Source organism: Sorex araneus, chromosome X (genome assembly GCF_027595985.1).
Source record: "Sorex araneus isolate mSorAra2 chromosome X, mSorAra2.pri, whole genome shotgun sequence".
Classification (NCBI taxonomy): domain Eukaryota; kingdom Metazoa; phylum Chordata; class Mammalia; order Eulipotyphla; family Soricidae; genus Sorex; species Sorex araneus.
This window is the reverse complement of record NC_073313.1, coordinates 132,741,010-132,757,516: the sequence shown is the minus strand read 5'-3', so window position 1 is coordinate 132,757,516 and position 16,507 is coordinate 132,741,010. Positions and strand designations below refer to the sequence as shown.

At 34.5% G+C, this 16,507-nt stretch overlaps 1 protein-coding gene across 1 annotated transcript in view; it reads right to left on the bottom strand.

Annotated features, from left to right (window-relative positions):
- HDX (highly divergent homeobox) overlaps positions 1 to 16,507 on the bottom strand; it is a 224,018-nt gene that overhangs the window by 25,203 nt on the left and 182,308 nt on the right. The window contains exons 7-8 of the mRNA XM_004611643.2: positions 10,665 to 10,741; positions 7,632 to 7,715 (exon numbers count right to left, since the gene is read on the bottom strand). Of these exons, the coding sequence (XP_004611700.2) occupies positions 7,632 to 7,715; positions 10,665 to 10,741 (161 nt within the window). The remainder of the gene's footprint in view (positions 1 to 7,631; positions 7,716 to 10,664; positions 10,742 to 16,507) is intronic.

Sequence of the window (16,507 nt, the reverse complement as noted above, 5' to 3'; positions counted from 1 at the left end):
TTTTTGGGCACTCTGTTTTTTTCCAGATTGTGGCTATTGTAAACAGTGCTGCAATGAACATAGAAATGCAAATGTCATTTCTACTATACCTTTTTGCCTCTCCCGGATATATTCCCAGGAGTGGTATTGCGGGGTCAAATGGGAGCTCAATTTCTAATTTTTTGAGAATCGACCATATTGTTTTCCAAAAGGGCTGAACCAGTCAGCATTCCCACCAGCAGTGAAGGAGAGTCCCTTTCTCCCCACATCTGAGCCAACACCGGTTGTTTTTTTTTTTTGGATGTGGGCCAGTCTCTGTGGTGTGAGATGCAGATCAAAACAATCTCATTGTTGTTTTGATCTGCATCTCCCTAATGATTAGGGATGTAGAGCATTTTCTCATGTGCCTCTCAGCCATTTGGATTTCTTCTTAGGGGAAGTTTCTGTTAATTTCATCACCCCATTTTTTGATCGGGTTGTCAGTTTTCTTCTTGTGGATTTCATCCAGTGCCTTGTATATCCTTGATATCAACCCCTTATCGAATGGGTATTGGGTAAATATCCTTTCCCATTCTGTTGGGTGTTTTTGTACTTTGGTCACTGTTTCTTTTGAGGTTCAGAAGCTTCTTAGTTTAAGATAGTCCCATTTATTTATCTTTTTTCATTTGTTTGGCCAGTGGCGTGTCATCTTTGAAGGTACCCTTGGCTTGAATGTCGTGGAGGGTTTTGCAGACCTTGTCTTCAATGTACTTTATGGATTGTGGTCTGATGTTGAGGTCTTTAATTCATTTTTATCTGACTTTTGTACATGGTGATACGTGGAGTTCTGAACCCGTTAGAAAAGATGAAGTAATGAAATTTGCCTATAAGTGGATCAACATGGAGAGTGTCATGTTGAGTGAAATGAGTCAGAAAGAAAGAGATAGACATAAAAAATCACACTCATATGTGGAATATAAAGGAGAAGAATGAGACAGTACCACCCAAGAGTAGTAGAGATTAGAACCAGGAGGTCTGCCCCACAGCTTGGAAACTGGTCTCACATGCTGGGGGAAAAGGCAGCAGAGACAGAGAAGGGAACACCTAGTATAGAATGTTGGGAGGACCCACTCAGGTTGAACGCCGCATACCAAAAGTGGACTATAGACCGGGCATGATGGCCACTCAATATCTCTATTACAAACAACAACATTCAACAGAGAGAAAACAGAGGCAGGGTGGGGTGGTGGGGGTTGGGGTAGCGGTGGTAGGAGGGATACTGGGTACATTAGTGGAGGAGAATGGGCACTGGTGGAGGGATGTGAACCAAATACAAACATGAAAGTTAATAAATTTGTGACTGTACACCATGGTGATTCACTAACAAAAATTTTAAAAAAAGAAATAAACAAAAGAAGCCCATTAAAAATAGAAGGGAGATGAATAAAAACTCCCTCAATGAATTCATACAAATGACAAAAAGTTATATGAAAAACACTGTACATCAACCTTACATCAGGGATATGAAAATCAAACCTGTAGGGAGCCATTTTACCTTACTGATCTTATCCTGTCACTATTTGTTTAATCACTAGCTAACCCCATGCCACACCTAGCAAAGTTTGTCACTCCTAATCTTACTGATCTTATCCTATCAGCATTTGTTTATTACTAGCTAAAGCCCATGCCACACCCTGCATTCCTATTGGGGGTCCTGGCACCACCTCCCAAAAGGGAGGTATAAATACTGTAACTGCCATAGAATAAATGCCTTTTCTCCCTCCTCTGGGCTCTGCGTCTGTTCTTTCGGCTGCGCCCTACGAGGGGTTCTCCCTGCTGAACAGAACGAGACCTCCACATCGACTTCCACACAAACCAACGAGGTGTTATCTCACACTAGTGAGATTGGCACATATCACAAAGCACAAAACCACCCAATCTTGGCAAAGATATGGGAGAAAAGGAATGCTCATTAACTGCTGGTCTTTATGTTGACTGGTCCAGCCTTTATAAATAACAATATGGGCTCTCATCAAAACACTAGGAATCAATCTGCCATATGACCCAGAAATTCTCTTTTTTTCCTTTTTTCAGTTGAATCATCTTAAGATAGAGCATTGCAAATCTGTTCATGATTGGGTTTCAGTCATACAATTTTCCAACATGCATCCCTTCACCAGTGTAATTTTCCAGCACCAATGTCCCCTCCCACCCTTCCAAATCCCCCACCCTAGGCTTCCTCTATGGTAGACAACTCCCTTATATTTCTCTTTTTCTTATTTTATGCATTATGGTTTACAATACAGATACTGAAAGTTTATCATGAATATCCTTTTACCTACTTTCAACACTCAGTCTAGAGTGATTATTTCTTTTTTTTCTTTATTTTGGGTCACAACAGGCAATGCAAGGGGGTTACGCCTGGCTCATACACTCAGGAATTACTCCTGGAGGTGCTTGGGTGACCATTTGGGATGCTGGAAATCGAACCAAGGCAAACGCTCTACCTGCTGTGCTATCGCTCCAGTCCCTAGAGTGATTATTTCTAACTATTGTTTTCATACTGGATCCTATTTTTTCTTGACTACCCTCGGGGCACCCCCAAAAACACTTGTGGTAATTTCCAATTATTGACCAGTTCTTCTTGCCTGTCTTCCCCTCATTTCTCTGGCCTTGTATAATAGTCTCATAATATATTTTATGTTACACAAATGCATGAAGTTATTCTATATCTGTCCCTATCCATCTGACTCATTTTACTCATCGTTATGTACTCCATGCTCATCCATTTACAGGCAAATTTCATGTTCTAATTTTTCTTGAAAGCTGTGGAGTATTCCATTGTATAGATAGGCCATAGTTTCTTTATCCATTCTTCTGTTTTGGGGGCACTCAGTTAGTTTCCAGTTTCTGGCTATTGTGAATAGTGCTGCAATGAAAACAGAGATGCAGATGTTGTTTCTCCTGTGTTGTTTTTGGATCACCAGGGTATATTCCCAGAAGTAGTATTGCTGGGTCAAACGAGAGTCCAATTTTTTTTTCTTTTGAGGAATGTTCATATTGTTTTCCAAAAAGTCTGGACCAGTAAACATTCCCACCAGAAATAAATGGGAGTCCCTTTCTTTCCACATCTATGCAGCACTGGTTTTTCTTTTTCATTTTTATGTATGCCATCTTTGTGATGTGAGATAATATGTTGCTGTTTTGAATTGCATCTCCCTGATGATTAGTAATATGGGGCATTTTTTCATGTCTCTTTTGACCATTTGGATTTCTTCTTTGAATAAGTTTCTGTTGATTTCTTCTACCAATTTTTGATGGGGTTAGAATGTTTTTTCTTGTAAAGTTCTACCAATGTCTTGTGTATCTTTGTTATTAACTCCTTATCAGATAGGTATTGCGTGAATAGTTTTTTTTTCCCATTCCATGGGCTGTCATTGTATCTTGGTCACTGTTTCATTTGAGGTGCAGAAATTTGTTTAATGTAGTCTCATTTGTTAATCTTTGCTTCCACTTGCTTGGTCAGTGATTTTTTATTTTTGAAGATGTCTTTGGCTTAAATATCCTGGAGTGATTTGCCTACTTATCTGCTATATACCTTATGTATTCATGACCAAACAATTCTACTATCCTACTTCTATCTATCTACCAAAGAGGCTGAAGAATGTATTCAGAAAAGACCTTTTAATTCCCATTTTTTTCATTCCTATTTTTGTAGTGCTCTTCACAATACACAATCTCTGGATACAAATCAAGTGTCCAAGAACAGATAATTGGATAGCAAAACTTTGGTATATACATAAAGGGAGTACTACTAGGCAGTATGAAAAGATAAGTTCATATAATTTGTTGCTTACTATTAGATGTATCTGGTTAATATCACACTGATTAAAGTTAGTCAGATGGAAAGGGACAAATACAGAATAATATCTGTCTTATGTGGGATTTAAGAAATGTAGTAGATATAACAAATATCTAGGAGCAACAGAAACAGAGAACTAATTTTTAATAGGATGTGGAACTGGTTGACTAGGATGAGGGAACCACTAAGACAATGGAGTAGGAAATGGATACTCGGGAGAAGGTTGTGATTATGAATTGTGTCAGATATAACACACTGTGTATACCATGGTGCCTAAATTAAAAAATGAGTGAACATTTTTTTCTATAATATGTTTATTTTTAAAGTTATGCTTTTTAATTACTCATTGGCATATTAAAACAGTGCTGTTTTGGAAGTTCTTTCTAATACAGGTAATATTTATCATAATTATTGAAGTTCAGCATTTGAATGCACACAGTTATTTTGATTTATGCTCACAGTCCATAGGAAACATTTTTAAAACATTGTCTCAAGTGCTGAATATATATTAGAGCAGATAAGTTTCTTGCTTTGCAAGAAGAAGAAGGAGAAGAAGAAGGAGGAGGAGGAGGTGGAGGAGGAGAAGGAGGAGGGGGAGATGGAGGAGATGGAGGAGGAAGAGCAGGAGGAGAAGGAGAAGGAGGAGGAGGAGGAGAAGGGGGAGGAAGAGAAGGAGGAGGAAGAGGAGGAGGAGAAGGAGAAGGAGGAGGAGCAGGAGAAGGAGGAGGAGGACAAGAAGGAGAAGGAGAAGAAGAAGAAGAAGAAGAAGAAGAAGAAGAAGAAGAAGAAGAAGAAGAAGAAGAAGAAGAAGAAGAAGAAGAAGAAGAAGAAGAAGAAGAGGAAGAGGAGGAAGAAGAGGAAGAAGAAGAAGAAAAATAAAAATAATAATAATAAGAAAAGTCAATTCATGTTTGCAAAACTCGGAAAGCATCTCTCAGTATCCCTATATCTATTTTTTCATGTAGATTTTCTTTCCTCCTTAATATTTAAACAACGTCTTTAAAAAATCTTTGTGATAATCTAACATTGCATATATTTTATTTGCAGAGATTATTTTTCAAGTTTATTAAACACCTCTTAGATTACAGTAATTTATATGGGATTTTCATACATTTAAAAAAGTAAATGAAGTGTGTATAAGAGAATTTAGTAAATTAACATTAGATACATAATTCCACCAAAGAATACCTATTTTATTTTCTTGACAAAATCTCCCCTACTTCTAACTAAACTTTGGTAATTCTACCCCAAATCATTGTAAGGCATATGCAAGACTTCATGTAGACTGACGCTTTGAATTCTGAGCAGACTATTAATGATATCCAATCTGTGGTGTGATTTTATGATAAAGATCCTTATGCATCAGATATTTAGTTCACTAATGCATTCAGTAAACATTTTAAGTTATTAGAAGTCTAACAGTATATATTTCTAGCAATATATTTCAATCAGAAGCCCAAAATTAGTATTTCTATGTGCAACAAAGAATCCCAAGAAAATTAGAAATTTTTATTGATGGAGACATAGTACACCGATCCAGATTTTTAAAATTGATTTTAAATAAAAAAAACAGTTGAATATGGGTATTAAAATATTTCCAATGAAAAATTAATTGATTTTTTTACTCAATTTGACACTAGTTCTGGTCACCTATGAGCTAGATACTATACCAGGCATTACATAAATGAATAAGGTAAATTTTTGCTGATGAATATAATTACAGAAATCAACCAAATGATTTTGAGGGTTTTTTTTTGTATTTTGGGACCTCACATGGTGGTAACTCGGGCTCACTCATGGCTCTGTGCTCAAGGATTTAGCCTAGTGGTGTTCAGGGTAATGTGTTGGGTACCAGGAATGAACCCTGTTTAGCTATGTTCAAAGCAAGTGTCCTACATGCTGTGCAATCTCTCTGGCCTAACCAAGTGATTTTTGATCTCCAGAATGGAACATTAGCACACGTATGCAAATAAAGTACAGTAATATTCTCAGAAGAGAGATTACATTTTCTTACTGATAAACTTGTCTAAAATGAGATCCAAAATGACCCCTGAAAACTGATTTATATAAAGTTCCACTTCCCACCTATTATAGAAATAAAGTAACATTGGGGGCTGGAGCGATAGCACATCGGGTAGGGCGTTTGCCTTGCATGTGGCCGACCCGGGTTCGATTCCCAGCATCCCATAAGGTCCCCTGAGCACCGCTAGGGGTGATTCCTGATTGCAGAGCCAGGAGTAACCCCTGTGCATCGCCAGGTGTGACCCAAAAAGCAAAACAAAATAAGGTAAGAATAAGAAATAAGGTAACAATAAGAAATAAAGCAACAATAAGAAATAAGGTAACACAATTCAATGGTTGAATGAAATGAGTAAATTTAATAATGACAACAAAATGATATATTTCCTCTAAAGGGTACTGATATTTGAAAATTAAGAACTATATGTTGGATGATAATGTTTTACAAAAAATATCTAATGAGGCAGAAAAGAATCTCACGTTAAACCATTTTTTTCCACAAGGAGAAAATAAAGACCATTCAATATCTTTTAGAAATCACTGAAAATGTTTAGTAGCATTTCTCAAACTCCACCCTACCTTAGACTTTAACCCTAAACCTTTCAAATCAGCTGCACCCTAGATGAGAAAGGTCTTGGAAAGATTCCTCAGAGTTCTGGGTTTAACCCTATCCTGATTGGAATAGTTCATAATTGTGTAATCCAGTTCTCTTGTCTCTATAGGTTGTTACGTGTATCAAGTAGTGCCTTGTACAATTATGTTAAATATGACTTGGGCATGCAGTAATGTTATATAACTATGTAATGAAGACTAAAACAACCATTTGTGTTTCAGAATCAAGAATTTTATAATCATGCTAGTTGCATACACATTTTAAATATAGATTTTAATGTGCTATTGTTAATTTGAAAATATATTTTCAAATAATTTCCTCCTGTTTACAGTGTTCAGTATCATAATTTGTATGTTTTAAAACTTTGAAATCATGTTCTATTTAATGACATGTTTATATCATAACAAAACTGAAAAGACTGAGAAAATTACAGCTGTTGCTTTCCTGATTAAATTTTATTTTGCAATACTCCATCAAAATTTTTCATGTGGAAAATATTTGTGTGACCAAAATTTCAGAAGATATAAAAAATACCAAAGGCTTGCTTGAGCCATGGCTATACCTCAATGGCACAGCAAATAATTTCACATGTATGAGTCCTGGGGTTTCCATCTTGTGTACCATAGGGAAAATAAAGGAAAAGTTCATTTTTATCCATATTTGTTTAGAGACTGCTTTTCGGGATTTTTTAAACTTAACATAGAAGCTTATTATCATATCTATTAAAATGATATTAATACATTAAAATTCAAGATAAACTAAGTCTGGTTTTATCATCTCTTAAAAACTTATAAGTTGTGCCTGTAGAGATAGTACAGTGGCCAGGGAACTTTCCTTACACACAGCCCAACCTAGGTTCCATCTTTGGCACCCAACACTGTTCTTAATCCTCTCCAGAAATGATCCCTGAGCACAGAGCCAAATGTAAACCCTGAAGACACATGAATGTGGCCCACAAAACAAAAAGTAAAATATACATACACAAAACATAAAAGACTATGACCATTAAAGAGTCAACATTGGTACCCAAATTGATAATCAAGTGGCCTGAGCAAAGCAGTGAAATAACCCAGTTATTCAACTTGTCAGATAGTGTTAAAATAAAATCACTATACAGATACTTTTAAATTACCTCATTCAACAACTCTTTATACATGTGGAATTTAATATTACATTTACCTTATAATCCAAGAGAGAATTTACTTGGTCAACTTCAGAATTGCTTATCATGTCACTTTCCTCATCATCTAGTATTTCTATTTTCTGTAACATAAGTAGAGAAGTTACCATAAATATGTTTGCTTGGTCATTATTATTATATATATTGAGAAATATACAGATGACCATATAACATTTAATGTTCACTTTGAATGATGGGTTATCTAATCTAAATGATCTGGAATAAATTTTGATATCTCACAGGCTCTTCATTGTTACAGTAAATGTGTGTCTAAAAGCATTCCCCCATCTTTCAATTGATTACTTAATTAACTTGCATAAAGGGCTGTTTATAGTTGAAGTCCCAATAAACCTTTTTGCATCTTCAGAATAAGTTATCAAAATAGTGAGTTTTGTTGAAATATTGAATGCAATCAAAGTGAAAGTAAAGTGAAATTTATTAGTTACACAGGCAGGGGCGCTAAGGGTGGGGGGGCTAGGGGCATGGGTGGGTTAGGGGTGTGGGGGTGCGGGGTGGAGCTATACTGGGATTCTTGGTGGTGGAATATGTGCACTGGTGAAGGGATGGGTATTCGAGCATTGTATAACTGAGATTTAAACCTGAAAACTGTAACTTTCCACATGGTGACTCAATAAAATAATTAAAATAAATAAATAAAATAAAATAAAATAATAAAAATTTTGAATGAGGTGAAAAAAATAAGACATGTCTACAAAAGTAAATATATTTTTAAAAATTCACTTTCCTTATAGTTAACTGGCTATAGAATTAAAAGCAGACATTGATAACATAATAATGAAAATAAAGCAATTTGAGTTTGAGTGTTAGAGATAGAAATTAAAGTTCTCTTAGTTTTACAAATGGAGGTGCTGCAAGTTTTACAGTACCTTGCATAAGGTAGTGTTAATTAAATATATATTTCATATAACATATTTCAATACCATAAGACTTTTGACGTGCTGCAGGCTTTGGAATCAGGAAGATAACTACAATGAAATTGCTTTCTACTGCTCCCTGGAGATAAGTCTAATGTATTTTGGCTCTCACAAAACCTCAGGCATTCTACTTTATTTGATGTTTCTTTTGAATTCTTTTCCTATTTGGATTAGTTCTTGAGAAAAAGAACTAAACAACATGCTGAGGAATGCACTGAGGACCACTGTATAGATTTGTACATATAAATAGATCTTACAAGCCCTTATTATCTCTCATTATAATGGGGGAAATAAAAATTAAATGCAGAGAAATCCAAACTTTATTGGTTTAGAATTCTGTCTCTGAAAATCAACTGTTCTTGAATAAAATCAACCAAATTAATGTGTCATATCGTCAAATGTTTGCTATAAGGGACATGTAAAACAGAGAAATTTGGGATAAAATAAGCCATTATTTAGGAATGAATAAGTTCTCTTTAAAAAATAATTTTATGAAATCACTGTGAGATAGTTACAAGCTTTCATGTTTGGGTTGCAATTTCACATTGATCAAACACCCATCCCTCCACCAGTGCACATTCCCCACCACCAATATCCCGGGTATGCCCCCTCTTTTCTACCTTCCCCCTGCCTCCATGGCAGACAATATTCCCCATACTCTCTCTCTACTTTTGGGCATTATAGCTTGCAACACAGACACTGAGAGGTCATCATGTTTGATCCATTATCTACTTATGGCATGCATCTCCCATCCCAGCTGGTTCCTCTAGTCATCATTTTCTTAGTGATCCCTTCTCTATTCCATCTGCCTTCAGGAATGAATAATTTCTAACTTAGAAACAATTATGTGTAAGTTATGTAACATAACTCAACATTAAACTCAGATTATTAGAGATATAAGTTTAGATATATTAATTGTGAAAAAACATTATTATTAGCTAGTTAATGACAAAATGGAATTACTTAGAAAAAAGTTCTTTTCTTACGACCCTGTTGAATTTAATACTCAAGGTTCAAACAAGTGAAATGGAAAAGATGCAATCCTAAACTACATTGTCTTTGTGAAAAACAAATATAGTTAAACAGAAAGCAAAGTGACATTTAATTTAATTTCTAAATTTTTAGGATCTTGTCTAGCTTTCTTGATAAAGCCAGGGTATAAATAATGCTCTAAAAAGCTGCTTTAAAAATATCATTTTAATATGAATAACAAAGTTAAACTTAACTAAGGAGGAAAAATTTCCAAATATTGTATAGATAATTATGGTCTGAAGAGAGAGATTGAGTCAGGAGTCTTTGTATACAAGTCCTAGAATTAACAAAGACTTCCTTCAAAATTTTAGCCTACTATTTGTTTTATTTCTTCCGTTGGTCAAAGAAGAAATCTGTTACTTTTTAGTCATGGTATTTAAGGAATGATAGCTGGTTATGTAACTGTTTTAAGTGTAGTAAACACTTCGTTCTTAGATTTATAAGGTTTTCAGATAAAGCATGAAGTATGAATCATAGATATGCAAATTTTATTTTTCAATCCATCAAATGTACATAATTCTACCGGATACAGCTGTTTTTATTTGTGAAGAAGACTTCAATCTGAAATTACTGAAATAACCCAAAGACAGAAGGAAAGTCATTGAATGATATCACTCATCTGTGGCATATAGAGACAAAAATAAAATGTATAAACAATGTCAATTACACCTGGATTTACACTAGATTAAGGTCTAAGAATACCAGGTTGTGGTAGAAGTAGTTGGACGAACTAAACTGACTGAAATTAACATACAGGCATAGGTGGAGTGTCTAGAGCACAGTGGTGGTGATAAGTTAGGTTTACGCTGATAACACAACTGCCAATCAACAAATAGTGGAGAGTAGAGTTGGGGTGAAGGAAGATCAGATTATCGTTCAGGAATAGAGGGTAATGGACACTCTGGTGGTGCTTGTGTTATGCAGTAACTTTGTACATCAATACTATAAACTTAAACATTGTCGTAACCATGTTCCACAAACTATATAAAATGGTGATGTAATCAATTGGAAAATTATCCTTGTTATAGAACATCTAACAGCGAAAGCATTTCAGAATGTACATACCACATTATCTGTGGGTAATGCATGGTGTCTCTCCTCTTGAGACCGTTCCTCATTTGGAACCACTTCACTGGACTCTTCTACATAGAAAAAATAATTATTTAATTTGTTAATGATTTCAAAATTCTTTTCTAGATATCACTTAAATGCTTGACACAAATGCATTAATTAAAAAAGATATATGTGAAATTATTACAGGTCAGAATTACAGGTTGGTATAATAGTCAGAATATGGAAATAATCCAAATGTACAGTGAAAGGTGACAGATTAATGGATAAAATAGCCTATATATGAGTATTCTATGTTTATGTATAAAATACATGAACATATTAATTCAGCTATAAAGTGATGAAATTGTGATGTTGCTGCAATAGGGATAGAACTGGAAGGTATCTTATTAAGTGAAATAATTCAGAAGAACTAACAAATGATCTCAATTATCTGTGGTATAGAGAAAAAAAAAGGAAATAGAGCTTACTTCATCATCATGATAAAATGTTGGGCTTGGATTAAAAACATCAGACTACCAAGCAGAGGAAGGAGAGATAGGAAGAATGACAAGGTAGATAAGAGATTGCATAAGAACAGTCATGGAGAGTATTAGGCACTTTAGTGATGGTGGGATACAATGACTTTGTTATCAATAACATAACTGTTGAAAATTTAGTGATGTTACTTAAACTATAGTTAAAATAAACTATTAAAAAGGCATTTTGTGTGGAGGGGAGAAGGCAGATGGAATATGGAAGGGGTCACTAAGAAAATGATGGCTGGAGGAACCAGTTGGGATGGGAGATGCATGCCAAAAGTAGATAATGGACCAAATATGATGACCTCTCAGTGTCTGTGTTGCAAGCTATAAATCCCAAAAGTAGAGAGAGAGTATGGAGAATATTGTCTGTCATAGAGGCAGGGGAGGGTGGGAAAGGGGGTATACCTGGGATATTGGTGGTGGGGAATGTGCACTGGTGGAGGGATGGGTGTTTTATCATTGTGAGATTGTAACCCAAACATGAAAACTTGTAACTATCTCATGGTGATTCAATAAAATTAAAAAAAACTAAGCATGTCTGCTAAAATATAAAATAAACAAGTTTCCATTAAAAAGGTATTTTGCTTTTTCTACTGATGAGCAATGTGTTCTGACTATGTGTTCTAAATAATTTAGTATGGATGCATTTTACAAGTATGTTAACCCTATACAAGTTATAATTTAAGAAATGGGAGCAACCTATGTTCTTAACAATGGAGGATTAAAAAAATTCATTACCTATTTTAAAATGCTTATGCTATAAACCCAATAAAATTTACATAAAAGTTGATCGTAAATAAAATAATCATGATTGATTTGAAAGCGATAAAATAGTGACAAATTTCATAATAAATTTTGTAAAAGAAAAAATGTATATTTCCATGGAAAGAAAAAATGTTCACACTATTTTCAGCTAAACATTGCCATTACCATATCTTGATGGAATTGCAGGTTATTTTCTTTCTCTTCTTTTTGTTCAATTTTATTGTTCTGTTTTTTATTTATTTTCTTCTTTTTACTTTCATATATATTTAAGTTTTTCTACAACTAATATGTACTTGTCATTGTAATAAGATAAGTGCAAAAAACATCAAGATAAAAAGGAAGCCCACAGATTGGGAAAAATATTTACCCAATATACACTTGATAAGGGGTTAATATCCAAGATATATAAGGTACTGTTAGAACCTTACAATAAAAATTCATCCACTTCCACCAAAATTGGGTAGAAGAAAAACAGAAACATTCTCAAAGAATAAATACAAATGGCCAAAAGACACACGAAAAAATGTTCTACAATACTAATCATCAGGGAGATAACAAATCTAAACAGCAACGAAATATCATCTCACACCACTGAGACTGGGCACATATCTAAAAGAACAAGAGCAACCAATGTTGGTGTTGATGTGGGGAGAAAGTTACTCTTCTTCATTGTTAGTGGAAATGCTGACTTGTCCAGTGTTTTGGAAAACAATATGAGCATTCCTCAAAAAGCTAGAAATTTAGCTTGCATATGACCCAGCAACACCACTTCTGGGAATATACCCCAGGGGCCAAAACACACAACAGAAACGCCATCTGCACTTCTATGTTCATTGCAGCACTTTTCATAATAGCAAGAATCTGAAAACAACCTGACTACTTAAAGAAACTATGATACATCTACACAATGGAACACTACACTGCTGTTAGGAAAAATTAAGACATAAAATTTGCTTTTAAATGTAAATGAATAGGCATGGAGAAAAGCATGCTGAGCGAAATGAGTCAGAACAAGTGGGATAGACATAGATTGATTGGACTCATTTGTAGGATATATCTATATGTATACACATACATACATACATAATATGAGACCAATAACCAAAGACAATTTAAACAAGCTCCAGGAGGGTTGGTTCCGTTTGGAAGCCTATCTCAAATGCTGGGGAAGAAAGCAGTTGGCATAGAGAAGGAACCACCTTGATGGTGGTAGTTGGAAATGATCACTCTGGATAAAACTGTGTTGAAAATAGGTTAAGGACCAAATATGATAATGTCTCAGTACCTGTATTGCAAACCATAATGCCCCAAAAGCGGGGAGAGAGAGAGAAAGAGAGAGAGAGAAGAGCCTATCATAGAGAGAGGATGAGGGGAGGTCTCGGGAGGGAAACGGTCAGTGATCACCTTATAATTCTGTATCTCATGGTGATTCAAAGAAGAAGAGAAACAAATAACTTAAATGTACTAGAAAATAAAAATATGGTGTGTTTCAAATTGCCTAAAAAGAATGTGTATGTGAATATGTAAAGAGAACATACTGGCAAATGTATACCACTTAAACATTTAAAGAATGTTTATCATTGAATAATAGTATTTTGATAATACTGTTTCTATTTTATTGTTTTTTAATATGTACTATAATGAACATATTACTTTTATGATCATATTTTAATATTTTAAAATGTGACAGTTGAAAAATTAAAAAGAATTCAATTCAGATAAGTCAGTTCACTAAAATTATCTCTGTGGTGGACTGGGATAAGTGACTATTTTAGAGTACAGATTATCTACAAGACAATTGCCTATTATAAGTCATACTCACTTGTACTCTTTAGAAAAATAGTAAGGTAATGCTTTAAAATTTTTTCTTTTGATTTTTCTTGTTTTTTAGTTCTTTTGTTTCACCTAGCTATGCTCAGGGTCTACTTATGTCTCTGTTTTCAGGTGTCACTCTAGGCAGTCTTGGGGACTGTGCAAAGCTGAGCATCAAACCCTGACCTCCTTCACGTAAGTGTACACTGCAGTGAGCTATTCAGTCCTATTTTCCTCTTTTTCTCTCACATACTTTTGGTATTTTTCAGCCCATTGGGAATTGACATTTTATTTCTGCCTAGAAAGAACAAGTGGCTAGAGAAATAATTACACCATATAGAGTGCATGACTTGCATGATGTCAACCCAGATTAAATCTCTGGCACCACTTATGGTCCCCTGAGCACTGCCAGAAGTGATACTTGAATGCAGAGCCAGGAGTAAAACTGAATACCACCAGTTGTAGCCCCAAAACAGCAACAAAAACTACTTATTAGGTGTCCTAAACTGTTTCCCAAGTCCATATTTTCTCATGAAAAGAAAATTCGGGTTGACCTATTTGAGTGATCATGGGGTATGATCAGGAGAAAAAGATGTGAATCAGAATCTCACATATAATTTAATAGTGAACTAGAGTTTAAGATCCATGAGATTTTATACAAGTTCAATTATAAAGTCAATTAATTTTTAAAGAGTGGTTCCTTTTTAGAGGTTCCTTTTAAAATTCTCTAAAAAGAATTTTATTAGAGTTGTTCCTTGATAGATATTTACTAGAATTCCAAATCATAAGCATCTCACCTCATATGTAGTCATGAACCTTACAAACTGAAGACACGGAAAATTGTCATTAGGCTTAAGTCTGCTAATAGTACATGTTTCCCAAGAATAGGTGTCATATTATTTATCTAAAAGATGTTTACTGATATAATTCATTATAGGTTGCCTTATATTCCTGTTCACATGTTTTATAATCACACATACTTATGCTTTACAGAAAGATAGTGGAGGGAGACTTCAAAACTTCACCTCATCATTGGACTGATCAACCAGGCAAAACTGGAGCAACTGGATCTAATAGAAAAATTTAGGATGCATAACCACCACCCTAAAACTTAGTACACATTCTCCTCCATGGCACATGGACATTCTCTAGGATGTATCACATGCTGGACACAAAACAACCATTTATAAAATAACAAAAATAGAAATTGTAACAAGTATCTTCACTGATCACATGGTTATGAGTCAAACATAAAAAGAAAGTAGCAAAAGTACAAATACCTGGAAAGTAAATGACAGCATTAATTATATTGGATCGGAGAGGAAATCAGAAATTGTTGGAACAAATGAGAATGAAAATACAAACAAAAATCTATGAGACACAGTAAAGGCAGTAGTAAGGGGTAAACTTATAGCTATTTAAATCAGAACACAGAAAGAGAAGACTCAAATCGATGAACTAATCTACCAACTAGAGAAACTGGAAAGAGAAAATCGAATAAATTCCAATGCAAATAAAAGTGAGAGAATAATAAAAGCAGTGGAAATCAGTGATATAGAAAAATAAGAAAACAATACAAAATGTCAATGAAAACAGGAGCTGGTATTTAAAAGAGTAAACAATATCAACAAGCTCAACTAGACTCACTACAAAAGTAAGAGAAAAACCCAAATAAGAAGAATCAGAGATGACAGGGGAGTAATCACACCGGACACTTACACAAGTACAAACTAATGTAAAAGGTTATCATGAACAACTTTATGCCACAAAGATTAAGAGCATAAAAGAAATGGAAGAATTTTTAGAATCATATGAATTCCCGATTGAACCAAAAGGAAAAAGAAGATCTGAGTAAACAAATCTCAGGTAAATAAATTGAAACAGTAATTAAAATATCCCAAATAACATAATTTCAGTTCCATATGGATTCAGTAGTGAGTTCTACCAAAATTTCAAAGACTTAGTGCCCATTCTACTGAAGTTCTTTCAAAATATTGAAGAAACAGGAATATTCCCTAATAGGTTCTATGAAGCCAATATCACACTGATACCTAAACAAAAAGTACTAAAAAAGAAAATAATTGACCAATATCCTTGATGAAAATCTATGCAAAAGTTCTCAACAAAATTCAAGTGAATCTAATCTAGCTAAAAATCCAAAGATGATCCATGCGTGATCAGGTGGGATTCATCCCAGTTATTCAAGGACAGTTCAAAATCTGTAAATCAATTAATATAATATGGAATATTAATAAAATAGAAATAATCCATAAGGTCATATAAATTAAGGCAGAGAACAAAACCAAAAATAAACAAATGTGATTACATCAAATTGAAAAGCTTCTTTACAACAAAAGAAACTCAAGCTCTAATTAAAAGACACCTTACTGAATGGGAGAAAATATATTTGCACACAACACTCCTGATAAAGTGTTGATATGCAACATCTGTAAAGCACTCACTAAAGTTACCAACAATAAATCCAATGAACACATCCATAAATGGGGTGAAAATGAACAGATACTTTCCCTAAGAAGACATAGAGTCAACAGGAATATGAAAATCTACTCATCATCACTGATAATTAGAGAAATGAATTTCAAAACAACAATGAGATAACATCTCACAGCATTGAGAATGCCACATATAAAAAAACAGGAAATATTCAGTTGTTGGCAGATTGTGGTGAAAAGCAATTCAATGTGGTGGAAATGTCAACTGGTCCAACCTCTATGG